This window comes from Hemibagrus wyckioides, unplaced genomic scaffold (assembly GCF_019097595.1).
Source record: "Hemibagrus wyckioides isolate EC202008001 unplaced genomic scaffold, SWU_Hwy_1.0 Contig15, whole genome shotgun sequence".
NCBI lineage: Eukaryota > Metazoa > Chordata > Actinopteri > Siluriformes > Bagridae > Hemibagrus > Hemibagrus wyckioides.
Genome location: NW_026690775.1, coordinates 77,690 through 96,834, shown reverse-complemented (window position 1 = coordinate 96,834; position 19,145 = coordinate 77,690). Strand labels below are relative to the sequence as shown.

The 19,145-nt window shown below is 39.7% G+C and overlaps 1 non-coding gene and 1 gene segment (V, D, J or C); both read right to left on the bottom strand.

Moving 5' to 3' along the window:
* Window positions 1–6,748: 6,748 nt before the first annotated feature.
* Window positions 6,749–6,820, bottom strand: trnac-gca (transfer RNA cysteine (anticodon GCA)). The gene has a single exon. It is a non-coding gene; the product is annotated as a tRNA-Cys (tRNA).
* A 1,837-nt stretch (window positions 6,821–8,657) lies between these two features.
* On the bottom strand, window positions 8,658–17,418 carry LOC131349872 (T cell receptor alpha variable 12-3-like). The segment is given in 3 exon segments: window positions 8,658–8,750; window positions 16,954–17,243; window positions 17,379–17,418. Coding segments are annotated over 3 exon segments (423 nt in total).
* Between the last annotated feature and the right edge of the window lie 1,727 nt (window positions 17,419–19,145).

Sequence of the window (19,145 nt, the reverse complement as noted above, 5' to 3'; positions counted from 1 at the left end):
TGGGCTCCAGAGCACAGTAGTATAGAGCAGAGTCTGATACAGCAGCAGAGGAGATGATCAGATCCACTTTCTTATTCGTTATATCTGGTTTTATGGACAATCGTGGATGAGGTGGTTGAGCCTCAGTGACATAACTACCGCTTTTATCAGTCAGCAGCAGAAACTCAGGTCTTGATCCAGGTTTTTGTCGATACCAGTGGAGACTGTTAACTGATCCAGTATATGTGCAGGACAGTGAGATGTTGCTGCCTTCCATTGAAAATACATTGGTTTGATCTGGTTTAATGATATTGTCAGCAGCCTCTGCTATAAAAACATTACAACAATATTGTGATATTTTAATCATAAATGACACATTTCACATGGAAAATTGTGTCTTCTTAATTAGAAAAAATAATATTTTGTGTGCAGTGTATATGACTTACCAACATCAGCAAGAGTGAAAAACACCACGAAGAGGAACAACATTGTTTTCCTGAGTGTTTAGTTCAAACCTCTAGCTTTAGAAATGAATGTCAATGTTACTACTTGATGTACATCTCCACCTCTAGCTCCACCTACTTGTATTTATGTATATTCATGACAGATCTGCTGTTCTGAATACTGTTTATATAAAGCTTGTAGAAATATTTTTGTATTAATAAAACAATGTGGCCCTGAGAAGCAATGGATTCACTCATACCATTTACTCAATTTTTCTGTGATATTTTTACATTAAAAGTTACAACACTTGTTTTTGGTTCTCTGTCTCTCTCTGTCTCTCTCTCTCTCTCTCTCTGTCTCTCTCTCTCTCTCTCTCCTTTATTTAGTAGGTGGTTTTTGGGATTGCACTGTGACACTGATTTTGGAATATGGAAGAAATATTTATACAAATACCTATGTCTTCATAGGCCCCATATATTTCTCTTTCAAACACTGCTGAATTTGTCATTTCCATGTTTTTTTCCTCACAAGAAAACAGATATTGATAGTAGCTGTAAAACTTAACAACTCCACTGAATTGGCCATTAAGAAAGTCTTGTTGTACATCCTGTCCTAAAAGGGAAGTAAACACACAAAATTACTTTAGATTTACTTAAATACTTGATTATTAATCAGAAGATAATATTTGAAACCTCTTCTTCTTCTTTCGGCTTTTCCCTTCAGGGGTCTCCACAGTGAATCATCTCTCTCCACCTATCCCTATCTTCTACATCCTCAACACTTGCACCTACTAGCTTCATATCCTCCTTTATTACATCCATATACCTCCTCTTTGGCCTTCCTCTTTGCCTCCTGCCTGGCAGCTCTATGTCCAACATTCTCCTACCAATATACTCACTCTCCCTCCTCTGGACATGTCCAAACCATCTTAATCTGGCCTCCCTAACTTTGTCCCCCAAATATCCAACATGAGCTGTCCCTCTGATGTACTCGTTCCTAATCCTGTCCAACCGTGTCACTGCCAAAGAGAACCTCAACATCTTCAGCTCTGCTACTTCCAGCTCTGACTCCTGTCTCTTCCTCAGTGACACTGCCTCTAAAACATACAGCATGGCCGGTCTCACCAATGTCCTGTACACCTTCCCCTTGATTCTTGCTCTTACTCCTTTCTAAACTGTATCTTACCACATCTAGCTCCACCCACTTTTACTTAGTCAGAGTCATGTCAACTGTTCTGTTCTACCTCCTATATATAACCCTGTGCTATTTCTCACACTTCATGTCCCAGCTTGGTCATAAGAACTAATATTAAGATGAACATACCTAGAAGAAGCATTAACAGTAAAAGATTAAAGAGCAGCATGATAGAGATGGTAATCTGCTGAAAGATAAAGCTGAAGGAGTTTACTGTCATAGCCTGTGGAGCTCCACACTTCCTGCAGCTGACACTGTTGATCAGAATATGTCTCACCAGGGGGCAGAGTGATTCCTGGGTTTTTTAGATGTAATGTTTTAGTTGTAATTACTGCATCACACTGAATGATTGACAATGTTATTTTATGATAACTTAGAAAATATTCTTCACTAGATTATACTACACCTCTTGATTTAGACACTTCTGAATGTTGTGAATTGTTGACGACAAATCTTAGTTTGTTTTTATACATGTAAATTGTTGCATCTGCACAAAGTGACCATGTGCTGTTTTTAATGATGAGACTGACAGGACTTTTTCTATAACACACCTTTACTGCTTATGCACCGGATACAAGAGGGGAAAACATTGTTTACACCTACTGCGCATATGTAATAAAACAGAGAATCAATACGGAGTGGCGTAAGGCCAAACTGTGCAAAATTTTGATAGCAATACACAACATACTCTTCCCCTTTTACTTTAAACATCAACCTCAACAAATACATTTTTTTTAAACATATATATATAAAACTTCTAACACTAGGGGAAAGAGGGTAGACTGCCTTGTTTCCCGATTGAACCCTGGGGATTATTCTGCCCCAACATTGTGGGTCAACTACTAACTAGAGATCTAATCTTTGTGGTGGTTTCCGCACTCTGGTCGGATAACGATGAAGATCAGACACGGGAGGTGTTGTTACAACAGTGTCTGTTGTCACTGGTGTAGGAGATATATTCTCGGAGGGAACAGTTATCTGACTTTTATTGGAAAGTGGTGCGGGCAAGATTTCTAGTACTACATCCCTACCAGAGTCAATGTGAGATGTGTGTTGTTGTTGAACTTCCCATTCACTGGGATTATCACTGGAGATTGCTGAAAACAATAACTGGTCAACGTGTCTCCTCCATGTCTGATTGTCCTTAGTTTCAACAATGTATGAAACAGGGCCAGTCTGTGCAAGAATGGTTGCAGGTACCCACTTTTCTCCCTTCCCGTAATTACGAGCAAGTATGCTGTCACCTCTGCTGAAACTCCTAAATTTTGCCTTACGTCGTCTCTCCAGCTGCCTACGCTGCTGTAACAGGACCACCTGTTTGGTTCCTTTTGGTCTCAACAGATCCAGTCTGTTGCGCAGTTGTCATTTCAACAGTGCTGTAGCTGGGGAGACTTTCGTGACTGCATGGGGAGTGTTCCTGTAAGAGAACAGAAAAGTGTTCAAGTGCTGATTTAGGGAACCCTTACCCTGAGATGTCTTTAGGGCCTTCTTCAGAATCTGAACAAAACATTCTGCCAGGCCATTGGTGGATGGATGATACGGTGCAGATCTTATGTGTTGAATCCCATTCACACACAGGAAGGACTGAAACTCTTCTGACACCAGTTGAGGGCCATTATCACTTACAAGCTGCTGAGGTAGTCCGAAATGACTGAATGTGGATCTAAGCTCTTCAGTGGTTTTCTCAGAGGATGTGCTGTTCATAACTGCTACCTCCGGCCATTTGCTGTGAGCATCGACAATCACTAGAAACATGTGACTCTCTATTGGACCTGCAAAGTCTATATGTATTCTTTGCCATGGCTCCTCTGGGAAGTCCCATGGGTACAATGGGGCCATCTGTGGCATGTTTCTTACATTTTGGAAATCTGGACTTCCCTTTGCTTCCTCTTCAATCTCTGCATCTATCCCAGGCCACCAGAAGTAGCTGCGTGCCATCTCCTTCATCCTCACTACTCCCGCATGTCCTGCATGAAGTTCCTTCAGCAAAATGTTCCTCAAAGTCAGGGGTATAACGACACGATAACCCCATAGTAAGCAGCCAGACTGTACAGTTAGTTCATTTTGCCGAACCAGATAAGGTTTTAATTTTTCTGTCATCTCTCCTCTCTTGCCTTGAGAGATCCAGGTCAAAACTTCTGACAAAACTGGGTCAGTTCTAGTAAAAGATGTCAGCTTGACCACCTTCTGATGGTGTGTCCGGCAGGGGCAGCCTGGACAGTCCATCTGTGTTGCAGTGCTGCTCAGATCTCCTGTATTTGATGTCGTATTGATGTACCGACAGGAACAGAACCCAGCGCTGCATGCGATTTGCCGCCAGTGAGGGAATGACAGTTTGAGGGTCAAAGATAGAGGTAAGTGGTCGGTGGTCAGCAAGTAGAGTGAATCTGCGCCAGGACAAGTATTGATGAAATTTCTTGACACCAAATATGATCGCTAAAGCTTCTCATTCAATTTGGGCATAATTGCTCTCTGCTGAGTTCAGGGTCCTTGACGCAAAAGCAACTGGTCTTTCTTCACCGGATGGCATTGGTATAGAAGGGTTATAATGTGTGAGGGCCTTGGACTATGTTAATACACATTTCACATCCCTGAATGCCTTCTCACATCTGTCGGACCATTTCCATTGTTGGGACTAGTTCAACAGTTCGTGTAGGGGACGAAGCCTGCTGGCCAGGTTTGGCATGAACTTTGCGTAGTATGTCAGTAGTCCCAGGAATGAGCTCAGCTGGCACACATTCTTTGGGGACGGTGCATCCATAATAGCTTTTACCTTAGATGGAGCTTTATGGAGACCAGCGCTGTCAATTACGTGTCCAAGATATTCGGTGGGTTTGAAAAATTCACATTTGTCTTTCTTTACCCGGAGACCATGCTCTTTTAGCCGCTGTAGCGTTGTATTTAGGTTATGGAGATGATCCTCATCATCTTTCCCTTGATTAACAGGTCATCCAGATAACACTATACTCCATTTAGGCCACTCAGGATCTGGTCCATGGCACGTTGAAACAATGCTGGAGCCGAAGTTATTCCAAAAGGTAGCCGCTGATATCTATATAGGCCCTTGTGTGTCACGATGGTCAACAGCTCTTGGGAAGCAGGATCAACCTGCATTTGAAGGTAAGCATGACACAAGTCTATTTTGCTGAATTTCTGGCCGCCCGCTAATCCAGCAAAAAGATCTTCAATTAACGGCAAGGGGTACTGTTCCACAGTTAAAACAGGGTTTATCGTAACCTTGAAATTGCCAAAAATTCTGACCGTTCCATCCTTTTTAATGCAGGAACAATAGGTGTGGCCCACTCACTGATGCCCACTTTCTTCAGTACTCCAGTGTTCTCCAGGCGGTCCAGTTCTGTTTCCACCTTAGGCTTAGTTGCATAGGGAACAGGGCGGGCTTTAAGGCACTTAGGTTTACTGTCGGGTTTAATGGCCAGCTTTACAATGATGTCTTTCATGTTCCCCAGCTCATCTCCGAACACCTCTGCATGCTTCCTCAGGATGTTTTGTAAGCTGGTAGACTCTTTCGCTACTAAGTGCACTTCTTGCCAATTTAACTTTATTTTCTCTAGCCATGCTTGGCCCATCAAATGTGACTACTACCTTTCACAATATATAGTGGTAATTTTACCTTCTGGCTGTTCAGCTTCACAGTTACATCCACCACCCCTAAAAGAGGCACAAGCTCTCCTGTGTATGATTTCAGAGTCAGCTTTGCTTCCTTGGGATGGAGGTATGGCCACTTCTCTCTGTAAGTTGACTCAGTCACGAGTGATACAGCTGCTCCTGTGTCCACCTGCATAGGGACGGCCTCCCCATTTAACAGTGGCGTCACCCAGTAGCCATCAGAATTTGAAGACACAGACATTATGTGTGAGAAGTCATTTTCTTCAGATTCATCCTCTTGTTTCCCCGTATTTTCTACTTGATTGATGTGTTTCTTTTTAAATTTCCTGACATATCCTTCTTTTTGTTCCACCTGTTTAGTTGGCTTTACTTTCTCATTTATGGTCAGCTTTTTGCTTTGACATGCACGCTCAACGTGTCCCTTTCTTCCACAGTTTCTGCAGTCTTTGTCTTTGAACCAGCATTCTTGTGCCGGATGACCACTCTTTCTGCAGCGGTAACATGTTCTCTTGCCATCCTGTTTTATTTTCTGCTCGCTCTAATGTAAGATAGACAGGTGTTCAAAAGGCTGCGCCAAGCGAACCTGAAGCTGAAACCTGCAAAATGCTGTCTCTTCTGCTGCCAGGTAGTCTACCTTGGCCACATCATCTCAGAGCATGGTATAGCCGCCGACCCAGAGAAGGTGCAGGAAATTCGAGAATGGCCACAGCCTGTGAGTGTTCACAAAGTTCAACAGTTTGTGGGTCTTGCATGCTACTACAGGCGGTTTGTCAAAGATTTTGCTGCAGTTGCAAAGCCCCTTCACAACCTGTTGAGGAAACATGCCCAATTTCACTGGACCCCTGAGAGCCAACAGGCATTTGATGAGTTAAAGAAGCTGCTCACTACCACCCCCATCCTTGGCTACCCTATGGACATTGGTGATCTTGTTCTGGACACAGATGCTAGCAATTTCGGAATCAGACCTGTGCTTTCTCAAGTACAACAAGGGAACTGCGTTCTGCTCAGACAGCCGATCCGGAAATTGCTCCCATCAAGAGGTGGATGGAGGAAGCCAATGAATGACCTTCCTGGGAGAATGTATCCCCCTATGGCCCAGCAACAAAAGCCTACTGAAGCCAGTGGCAAAGACTGTACCTGAATGAGGGCCCTGAGTTTTATCCCCAGATAATCCTGCCGCGAGTTTTCCAGGAAGATGTAATGCGCCAGATGCACGAGGAGCCAGTGGGTGGACATTTCGGTGTGGAGTGAACATTGTCTTGGTTGTGGACCAGGTATTGTTGGTACCAAATGCGAGAAGATGTTTCACTTTGGTATCGCACACGGGTCTGCCATTATGGGGCACCACTTACACTCCATAGTGACCAAGGCACCAATTTTGAATCAGAGGTCTTCCAGAGCATGTGTGAGTTGCTAGACATTGACAAAACCCACCGAACACCTTTCTGACCTCAGTCAGATGGACAGGTTGAGCAATTTAAAGGTACTGCAAAGCAAATCCATCAGGGGGCACCTGGATTTGAACCAGGGACCTCTTGATCTGCAGTCAAATGCTCTGCCACTGAGCTACACCCCCACAGGTAAGTACTAGCAACTGACAACAGGTTGCCCTTTCAAAGCATTTTAAACCTGTCATTTTAATATTGGACCAAGGGTGCATAGATTAAAAGTCAATCTGCAGTTTCCTACTGCGATGGGATTATCTACACATGATATCGTTTGTAGGCTTGGTCATTTCCAGACAACTTATAATGTTGTAAACTGTTAACCAGTTAAGGATACCTGAATCAGCGGATTCAGGCAGCGGTATGCGGATTCGTCCAGGGGGCCATCTGATCCGCAATAAAATTCTCTAACGCACTCTGCTTGGTCCCAATGAAAAGAGTGTCAACTGGTCTAGGTGGTCTACTGGTGTGGGAATTATTTGTTACAATGAAAACAGTCCCTGCTGGTAGACATGGCATAATGATCAGGGTAACATATTACTGTGAAGACAGTCCTTGTAGGTGCAGGGTGTGTGGAATTTGTTCATAGCAGACTCTGGGCACCTTAACACAAATCAGTCGCCCCTTGAAAGCCAAAGCCTATTTGAGCATCTTTGCTATCCAAGAGCATCCCTTCAAGGCCACAATTTACCCATCTTTGTAAATTCACCACGTTGTTTAATCCATTCCACAGATAAGTGAGGCTGTCGGAGGACAAAGGTAGGTCTTACCCTGGATTACATTGTTGTCGTTGCTAATACTTTTATTTAGTGAGTCCCTGTGAGTAGAGCTGGTATAATGATCAAGGGAATTTTTTAAATGTGGAGACAGTCCTTGTAGATGGTGGAGGTGTTTGGAATATGTTCTTGGCCATCAATGGGCACCTTAACACAAATTCATTGAGTCTATAGGCGATATGCTTAATCTTTTTGGTTATGCCCACGGACGACTCAACAGTCTAGAGCGCAGAGCGCTTAATGCCACTCTACAGAAAATCCTAGCCATGACCTCCGTGCGATGTCATTGGGAGTGGGACCTTATGGTTCCTTATGCTGTAATGGCTTACAGAGTGACCAAACACAGCTCGACTGGGCTTACCCCAAACATGATGCTTTTCAGCCAGGAGATAATGGAGCCCATCGACCTCATCACAGGGAAGCCCCTAAGCAACACAGTGACTGAATCAGTCCCACAATATGTGATTCAGATGAGAGCAAGTTTGGAGTTTGCAAATCAGGTGGCGAGGAATGCACAAGGCCAATCTGTGGAGCGTGCTAAACAGTATGATAAGCGAGTGACCAGAACATGCTACAAGGTCGGTGATGCAGTGTGGTATCTTGTCAAAAGAACCAAGGCAGTGAAAAACAAGATCAGGAAGTTTCTCCCCAACTACGATGGCCCTTACTTTATCTTGGGACATCTTGACAACCTAGTGTACTGAATCCAAAGAAATCCTAGGACCAAAGTAAAGGTCGTTCATCATGACAAGCCCAAACCCTACCATTCTCTGCAACCCTTGGAGAACAGCTGGGTATTTAAAGACTCGGACGGTTGGCAACCTCAGGAAGTTCCTGCCCTAAGCCTGGAAGCTGATGGAACTGGACTTCACCTGAATCTGTCTTGTGTCTTAGCAGAGGAAACTGAAAATTCCAGTGGCACGAACAGCACGCCTCTCATGGATAATCCCGCTGAACCGATGACAGAGCAGGACACACAGAGAATGTTCAGTCGAGTGGGAGTAGCATGCTGCAACAGGATTCGACAGGGACTGTTAACAACCAAATGGGGGGTAGGCCAATGGTTGGACATTGTGTTGAATGTATTTCTGCCTTTCATTTACACCGTAGATCTATGATAATATCATGGCTAATGTGTGTGTTGATGTGCCGTGTATCCATCATACTATGTTGCTAGAGTGGTGTTAAGGGTTTAATCACCATCCAGAGTGGGGGTAGTGTTGCGGGAGTGGGGTAAAGTAAGAGCTGTTGCTTTAAGACCACTGTCTACGGGGAGGTTGTAGTCCTGAGTGAAATGCATTATGGGTAGAGTAGTGCGGAACAATGTGCTCAGAAGTGTGTGCGCGCTCGCGGTTCACCTAGTTTGGAAAGCAGAGAAAAAAAAAGCTTATTTGCTATTTATTTTAGAGTTCATGTAAGTTATTCCATCCGGGAGTAAATTCTGAGGGAAGTTAAATGGCATGCATCGGCTAACTTTGTCCGTCTCATCCTTTTTTTCGAACACTGAACTACCGAACTGCTACCCTGCCACTGTGAGTTATTGGAGCAGAGGAAGGAACACAGGGTTCTTGAAAGTGTCCTACTACTGGGGTAAATATTACATTGTATTGTATATTATGTTATATTATATTGTATATTTATTGTACATTTATTGTAAAATCAGTGTGACATTAAAGGATAAAGATCGTCCTACCGTGAGGGGCTGAGTGTTGTCAGAAGGAGCTCTTTCTCCCCGCAGGACACGGTAACCATAGTAACCAGTGATTTCCGGATTGGACCTAAGATTTCCAGCCCAGCTACAGCTTAAAACCCGTCCATTTAAAAATGAAATAAAATAAAATACCAGCCCAAAATGCATAGTGTGATAACTAATACATTAACAAACAGAAAACCCAAAACAAAAGTGCAAAAGGCACTATTTAGACACACACACACACACACACACACTGACAGACACACAGCACAGGCGATCTCACCCAGTGTCCAGCTCTTCAAGTCCTGCAGAAATCCGCGGAAGTTTTGATAATTTTATGATCATTCCTAAATATTATACAATATTACATTAATATTATGGACTGTAAGATACTGAGCCAGGAAGTGTGATGAAGGAACGAACGAATCCGACCCAAAGACGGTACTGACTGCAGAGCCGTAGCCTATGAGGCTGTCACGTGACGAACAAGTTTCCCAGCACAGACCCAGATAGGATCTTGCGCATGCGCGGTCAATACAAAATGAACGAATCACTCCCGAGTCATATTACAGATTCATTCAAAATGAACGAATCTTTCATGAACGACACATCACTATCAAACACAGTGATTCATAAAAGCATTGTTAAACATATATAAACAAAAAGTGACCATGTGCCTTTATCATGAATTAAAGTTTAAACCTATTTTCCTCTACTAAGAATAAAAAGGCAGAAATCCCTTAGATTAACCTGAAGAAACCCGAAAACATTTGGTGAATTCCTCCAGAACACATTTAAAACGTCGCCATATAGCACAAATCAAATCAAAAACTGAAACTATTATGCTATTCCAAGTAAACAAATCCACTAATATGTGTAAAATGGTGTTTGATCCTTTACAATTAGAATTTCAGACTATGATCCTGACAGGTTGGGTCTTGAAGGTTATCTGTATTTTGTTATTTTGACATTTTCATTTCACACTGTAGTGAATGACTCAAAGTTTCTGATACTCTTTAAAAGGGATTTGTATATAAGTGAGAAATTAATTTCATGTATTTGAGTTGAGTTGAAAATCAACATTTTAAAAAAATTATTTGATCCCCTGCTGATTTTGTACATTTGCCCACTGACAAAGAAATGATCAGTCTGTAATTTTAATGGTATTTTAATGTATTTGAACAGTGAGAGGCAGAATAACAACAAAAAAATCCAGAAAAACGCATTTCAGAAAAGTTATACATTGATTTGCATTTTAATGAGTGAAATAAATATTTGATCCCCTATCAATCAGAAAGATTTCTGGCTCCCAGATGTCTTTTATACAGGTAAGGAAGTGAGATTACAGTAGGAGCACTCTCGGGGAGTGCTCTTAATCTCAGCTCATTAACTGTATGAAAGACACCTGTCCACCGAAGGAAGCAATCAATCAGATTCCAAACTCTCCATCATGGCAAAGACCAAAGAGCTGTCCATGGATGTCAGGGACAAGACTGTAGACCTACTCAAGGCTAGAATGAGCTACAAGACCATCGCCAAGCAGCTTGGTGAGAAGGTGACAACAGTTGGTGCAATTATTCCCAAATGGAAGAAACACAAAAGGACTGTCAATCTTCCTCGGTCTGGGGCTCCATGCAAGATCTCACCTCATGGAGTTTCAATGATCATGAGAACAGCGAGGAATCAGCCCAGAATTACACTGGAGGATTTTGTCAATGATCTCAAGGCAGCTGGGACCATAGTCACCAAGAAAACAATTGGTCACACAGTACGCCATGAAAGACTGAAATTCAGTAGCACCCGCAAGGTCCCCCTGCTAAAGAAAGCACATGTACAGGCTCATCTGAAGTTTGCCAGTGAACATCTGAATGATTCAGAGGAGAACTGGGTGAAAGTGTTGTGGTCAAATGAGACCAAAATCCAGCTCTTTGGCATCAACTCAACTCGCCGTGTTTGGAGGAGGAGGAATGCTGCCTATGACCCCAAGCACACCATCCCCAGGTGACAGGACAACTGCACCGCATCAAAGGGACGATGGACGGGGCCATGTACCGTTAAATCTTGGATGAGAACGTCCTTCCCTCAGCCAGAGCATTGAAAATGGGTCGTGGATGGATATTTCATCCTGACAATGACCCAAAACACACGGCCAAGGCAACAAAGGAGTGGTTCAAAAAGAAGCACGTTAAGGTCCTGTAGTGGCCTAGCCAGTCTCCAGACCTTAATCCCATAGAAAATCTGTGGAGGGAGCTGAAGGGTCAGCCACAAAACTTTAATGACTTGGAGGGGATCTGCAAAGAGGAGTGGGCCCAAATTCCTTGAGATGTGAGATGTGTGCAAACCTGGTGGCCAACTACAAGAAATGTCTGACGTCTGTGATTGCCAACAAGGGTTTGCCACCAAGTACTAAGTCATGTTTTGCAAAGGGGTCAAATACTTATTTCACTCAATAAAATGCAAATCAATGTATAACTTTTTTAAAATGTGTTTTTCTGGATTTTTTTGTTGTTATTCTGTCTCTCACTGTTCAGATAAACCTACCATTAAAATTACAGACTGATCATTTCTTTGTCAGTGGGCAAACGTACAAAATCAGCAGGGGATCAAATAGTTTATATATAAATATATAAACATACCTTATATTTAAATTTCAATTACAAGACATCTGCAGTGTAATTACTCCAGTCAGAACAGAGAGGATCATGAGTCCACTGGCATTGTGGAATTCTGCTATGAGGATTGACCTGAGCCTTGTCTTTAGTGCACTTGTTATCAGTCAATATGGAATTGTACCATGAGGGTAGAAATCGTTCTTTATAATAACAATGACACAACACCACACTACAAGAAAACACTTTAAGCAGAAGGATTTTAACAGTGTGATAGCACAGTGACACAGCAGGTAGTGTTGCTGCATCACAGCTTCAGGATCCCCAGTTTGATGATGAGTTCAGGTTACTGTCAGTTTGTGTGCAGTTTTGCATAACCTCCAAAAAACATGACAGTAGTAAATTTACTAATAAATTCACTATGTGTAAATAAGTATGTGAAAGGGTTTGTGTATGGAGCTCTGCAAAGAACTGACATCCCATTCAGGGTGTTTCCTACCTCATGTGTGGGACAGACTCCATATCAACCATGACCCTGATCAGTAGAGAGAAAGAGAGAATCCCCCAAAAGGGCATGTAACTTTCTCTAAAGCATTGGCAAAACTTCTTTCAATATAACAAAACTGTGTGAAAGTTTTTGTACAGTGCAGCTGGATTTCCTGTCACTGTGGGCCTCAGAGCACAGTAGTATAGAGCAGAGTCTGATACAGCAGCAGAGGAGATGATCAGATCCACTTTCTTACTCGTTTTAGTTTGTTTTATGGACAATCCTGGATAAGGTGGCTGAGCCTGTATGAAAAGTATACCGCTTTTATCAGTTAGCAGCAGAAACTCAGGTCTTGATCCAGGTTTTTGTCGATACCAGTGGAGACTGTTAACTGATCCAGTATATGTGCAGGACAGTGAGATGTTGCTGCCTTCCATTGAAAATACATTGGTTTGATCTGGTTTAATGTTATTGTCAGCAGCCTCTGCTATAAAAACATTACAACAATATTTTGATTATTTTAATCATAAATGACACATTTCACATGGAAAATTGTGTCTTCTTAATTAGAAAAAATAATATTTTGTGTGCAGTGTATATGACTTACCAACATCAGCAAGAGTGAAAAACACCACGAAGAGGAACAACATTGTTTTCCTGAGTGTTTAGTTCAAACCTCTAGCTTTAGAAATGAATGTCAGTGTTACTATTTGATGTACATCTCCACCTCTAGCTCCACCTACTTGTATTTATGCATATTCATGATAACTGTACTGTTCTGTATACTGTTTATATAAATCTGTAGAAATGTTTTTGCATCAAGGGTGTAACTTGGATTTGAGAAGGGGGGGGCACAAAATGGGGGAAAATGTTTTTTATTTGAATCCCATTTCCTGCATTTACATACATTTAGAGACTTTGGTGATACAAAATGCAGGAAATAATGAAGTTGATTATAATAATAAATTCGGCCAAAAAGAATAGTAGGCTACTAAACTGTGTATATAAAAAGATGTCTTACTTTCTTTATTGTTTAATAGGGTCGATCACCAAGACTTGAGAAAATCATTTTATAAAGTCAAAAATATTCAACATTAATGTTTTGTGTTTGAAAAAAATGTAAATAATATGAGACTCAATTACCTCTGTTAAAGAAACGTTTATTTTAAACTGACTGCTGTACCTGAAAATGTAAAATAAATGACTTGTTTAACAGGATGTCTGTCAGAGACACATCCACCAAACCTCAGGGGTTTAGAATAGAAAAAGCAGAAAGCTTTTATGAACTGTGTGTGTTACAGCATTATTGTGTAATATCAGGTGCAGATAGACAGCAGTAAAATTAATATGTACTTATATGAAGATGTTGGTGATTACTTTAATAATTGTCTTTCATGCATAAACCACCACCCTTAGTTAATGAATAAATTAAAATATTTACATTCCTTGTGTTTATTTTCTGTGCAGCACAAATACCTAAGGTAAATCATTTTTATGTCTCCAACACTGTATTACACCAGGGTAGGAATAAACATCTGTAATTCGTTACTGCTGTAATCCAAAAGGATGGGAAATTGATAACACAATAGATACATTACTTTTTTGGTACACAGGATGCAAGATTCTCACACAGTCTCACAAACATAAATTTATATATATACAAAGAAGATTTTTCATTGTTCTCCATCTATCCATTCAATCACATCATTCCATGCATCATAACTGTCCACCTCATCTGTCCTCTGATATGAAAACCACTGAGTTATGATCATATTAAGTCTAACATTAAACTAGCATCCAGAGTCTGCTTGTCATACATTGCTGAGAGAAAATGCCTGGTTTAAAGTCAACTCGTTTTTATGCTACACAGAATGTATATGAAAATATGATTATCCTGATTAATTTACTGAAGCAACCACAACTCACATCTCTTTTCTTTCTGGTGGTTATAAGAATCTATTCTCTCTCTCTCTCTCTCTCTCTCTCTCCACACTCCTTTGCATTGAAATACTTGCCCTCTATATGTTATAAACAGCACTTTGAAGCCAGATAATTGTATTCACTGTGAATTATTGGAAGTGTTGCTATTTCTTGATATTTTCTGTTCTCAGACATTTTCTGTTGTGTGAAATAGTGTGAGCAGTTAGGAATCTGAGTAATATATGTGAACAGTGAAGAGTTACAGACACAATAAACTGGCAGCAGTACACAACTACAGAGTTGTAAAGTTATTTTAAAGAGTAAAAACAAATGCCTGAAAGTATGACAACATCTTGAGTTCATTGTTGAGTTTGTAAAGGTAAATAGTTGATTTACACTCTCATGTTTTTACATGTTATTTGGTCGTGATGCCAATGCTAATTTCCGTTAACTTGTCTATGGCAATTCCCATTATATGTTAGCATCAAGCTAATAGACAGCGCACTAATTATCTTCCACATTTTTAGCGGTGTTGGCGGTTATATTCTCTGTTCTCAATCTTTCATACTTGGATTTATAATAACTCAAATATGCTTTTGAGGTGAACATGCAACTTCATGATCTTTTGTGTGTGTTTTTGTAGTTTTGTCGTACCTTTATATTAGAGATAATAAAGGTTACAATTGCACAAAGAATTTTTGTCTCTCATTTGAAGAATTTTGTGTGTGTGTGTGTGTGTTTATGTGCATTTGTGTTTGTGTGTGTGTGTGTGTTTGTGTGTGTGTGTGTGTGTGTATGTGTGTGTGTGTTTGTGTGTGTGTGTGTGTGTGTGTGTGTGTGTCAGTCCAGTCTCTGGGTATTGAGGAGTCTGATGGCTTGAGGTAAGAAATTGTTACACAGTCTGGTTGTGAGGACCTGGATGCTTCAGTACCTTTTTCCTGAACATATTTTATAAATTAAATATGTTAAATATCGCCTGGCAGATGTAGATTTGTAAATTTAATTTTCAGGTTACTGGTTGTGAAGTTGTGTTAATTGCTCAGTATTCTTTGTTTGCTGTTCCCTCCAGCTGCATATGTTTTCACAAATGTTGTTTGTGGCTGAGGTTTACCAACAAGTTGTTAAATTGAGTCTCTTTCATCTTCTGTGGTTTTAGAAACTTTATATGTACCATTTTACTGTTTTTGTACAGCCTTTCACTGACTCTGTGTCACTGTGCTACAGAGCACAAAGATAGAGTGCAGAATCTGAGAGCTTTAGACCTCTGATAGTGAGTTCAGTAGAGTCTCTGCTGGTTTCTGCCTCTAATCGATGATCATCAGGAGTGCTCTGGTCAGATCTTGACCTTGCGCCTTTATACAGTAAAAACTGTGGTGCGCTGTTAGGATATTGTTTGTACCAGTAAAGATAAATGTCTTCACTGCTTGTCTCATATGAACATTTCAGAGTAACAGTCTCTGTTTCTTTCCTGACAATGTTGGCATCTTCATCTGTTGGTCCAATTTTATTTGCAAAACTGCCTGGTGTGAAAAGAATATAAAAAAATATGTTAGTGGAATAGTTTTTTTAAACCAAATATTGACTTAAAAAATCAATAAATGACTAGATGAATAATAGAAAACATGGTCATTAATTAATGCACTGAATTAATTGATTAAATATTATTGTAATAATGAGGTCTGTTAATAAATTGATAAAAATAAATGACCTGTAGCTAGAGTGAGAATCAGTGGTATGTATCTCACTATGTACAGTAAGTTGTATAGTTGATCCATTTCTGAACACAGCTCTGTGAGGATTCTGTATAATAGTGCTGTATGTGCTGAACTTTACACGTCTCTAGAAGGACACACCCAGGAAGTGATGCTGTTGGAGCATAATTTTACACAGATCATCACTTCACAGTATCAGTGACAGTGAACTGAGTCACTAATACAACACAGAACTATTCCACTGTTGCTGATCAACCCACTGCATCTGACTTCACCTCTTAAACATATCTTTTGGAGTTAGATTTCAGGGCTGTGTCTCAGGAATCTAACAAAAAATGACACAATATCTGACAATACTTTAACCTTTGATACTAACTTTTTAAAACTAAATACATTTCCAAGTTTTTTCTATTTTATTTGGAGTAGAAATTGAAATAGAAAAGCTATACTTGTATTCAGGCTGTATAGGTAACAAGAGGTTTTGTGTTTTTGTTAGCTGATAATTCTGAACTACTGTATGAGTGCAGCATTTGACTCTGCAAGCTACTGTTATAAACAGACATAGCTAATGTTAGCTTGCTAGCTAGCTATCCTCAGTTATATCAGAGAACAAACAACTCCTGTTCAGTCTTCTGCAAGAGTCTCCTCATGATGAGGACCAAAAGAGAGCAAAATAAAATAAATACATGGAAGTTTGCTGATCTTATGGCAGACTGTTGTATGTAATGAATTACTGTAAAATATTTAGTATGATAATGCATTTAAAAACTAACAACAGTCAATTTAAGCAATTATTTAATGTACATTTGATTTTTTTTAGTAAATTAGGACTCCAAAAAGACTATCTATAGTGGAGAGATGTACAATAATATCCTGTTCATGAGTTTATTCTGCTGTGTGAGTTTATTTCACTTGAAAATTGTGAGAGTCAAAAACTAGCAGGGTTCCTGATTTAAAGGAATGTAAATTATTGAGTTTAAGCAGTTTATCTACCTTCAGTATAATAAAACTGTGTCAGTGTTTTTGTACAGTGCAGCTGGATTTCCTGTCACTGTGGGCACCAGAGCACAGTAGTATAGAGCAGAGTTTGATACAGCAGCAGAGGAGATGATCAGATACACTTGTTTAGTTTTATCATCGACTTCAGCAGACAGACGTGGTGGCATAGGGTCAGTTTTATCTCCACTCGGTAAGATGTAAAAAAGGAACTCAGGTTTAGATTTTGGATGTTGTTTGTACCATTGTAGGCTTTTTACTGTAGCACTGTTTTTGTAGCTGCAGGACAGAGTAACATCATCACCTTCATCTACAACTTTATGAGGGAAACGTGGCTCTATTGGATCTTCCATGGAGTCACCTGTCATAGAGAAGAGAACATAATCATTTTTATTTTTCAGTTATTTAACTCATATTATACTTTTTCTTAACATCACACAGGCTAATTAATCATTAATGTAACACTTCCTTTCTGAGAAGGTCAATGATAACTTACCTAATGAAAGCCACAGACACATGAATATAACAGTGATCATGATGAATGGTGTTAGTAAAATGACAATATTCTGAGGTCTTTCTGTACTTTATTATATTAACATTTCAGAGGTTCATGAAGCTCCACCCCTCAGCATCATATGACAGTGTCACCAGTTTTACTGACAGATTCTTGACTTACTGCATCCTGACATTACATTCAGTCTCACATGTGGAACAAGACATTTATCATTCATCTAATAATTAAGGTTTTACATATTATACCAGGGGTCTCTAACTCCATTTTGGACATTGCCTGATAGAGTCATGGTTACAGAGTGACAGCAGCACATGTTTATTAGTGGCTGGGTTTATTGTTTTATTCTGCCTCCTTGTGGAACAACAGAAAATGGTGCTGTTTTCTGAATATTTTCCTTCAATTACTTTCAATAGATGATTTTAATGTAGAACAAAGTTAATTTCTAAATTTATTCAGTAGGACAGATTAGCCAGGATACCACTGGATAAATGGATAAATGGTAATTGCTAAATTTTGTATAGCTAATATTCATTTATTACATTCTGACTATTTAAAATCAACTTCAATTACTTTATAAAACCTTATAAAAGTATGCATGTAACATGTACAGTTCTTTTTGTTATTGATCTAGACATCACTCTGCTTCAGTAAAGAAATTAAATTCCCTAATGTCTTGTCTTTTGTTGTGTATGGAACACGGGAGCCTGTGTTAGCTACACACACCATTTTATTCTTTTTTAATTTTTTTATTTTGTGTATTATATCACTTTATGGATTCATTATCTTTTCTTTCTCTTTTTTGTGTTATTTTGTTTAGCTTTTTAGGAGGTTTTGTTTTCCTTTTGCTCTCTGGATCTTCATAAAGCTTCTTGAAGCTACACCCTGCAGTATCACATGACAGTGCTGATTGTTGATTCTTACATTTGAATACAGGATTTATTGAATTTATTTTTTGAATGAAAAATTTTTTTTGTCAAATTTCTTGCTAATCTTAACATCATAAAGGTTCATGAAGCTCCACCCCACAGCATCACATGACAGTGTCAGCAGTGTGGCTTTACATTCAGGAGTGAGGTGGACTGGAAGACTCTAACAACACAAGGTTAAAGGTAGTTACATATGAAAAATACAACATTAGTACAACTGCACTAGAGATTTAAAAACACAGTTTAGTCTAAAGTGGACAGTTGTTTTATGTGGACTGGTATATCTGGAATTATATCTACTACTGAGATGAACCATGGCAGGGGTTAAGATAATATTTGTGCAGTATGTATGATAGAAGTAGAGGTAGAGTCTATATCACAGGGTTTATTGTGAAAAGTATGTGAAAAGAATGTGCAGGTTTATATGCTGCTCTAGTATTCGGCCCATCATAAGATAACTGAGTTCACCATCTTTGTGTTCATCAAGGAGAAAAACCTTAAGACACAAAGAAATGTTCACAGACAAAAAGAAGCTTGAGTCATCAGAAAGAGTATTTAAACTTTGCACTTCATATATTTATAAAGGATTTTTTCTCTGTAACACTGTAATACATTATGTGTTAGTTTTTGCCTCTTCAAGGCAGTGGTGGTGAACTTGCTGTTGTTCACTGCAACAAACTCAAAAGATTCAGTGCTGCCTTCCATGATATAGTGTTGGTATATTGTATATTGTAAAATTCTGCTGTGATGATTGAACCAAGCTTTTACTTTTTATTTCCAGGTTATCAAGGAATATGGAATAGTATCATCAGTGTATAAAGAT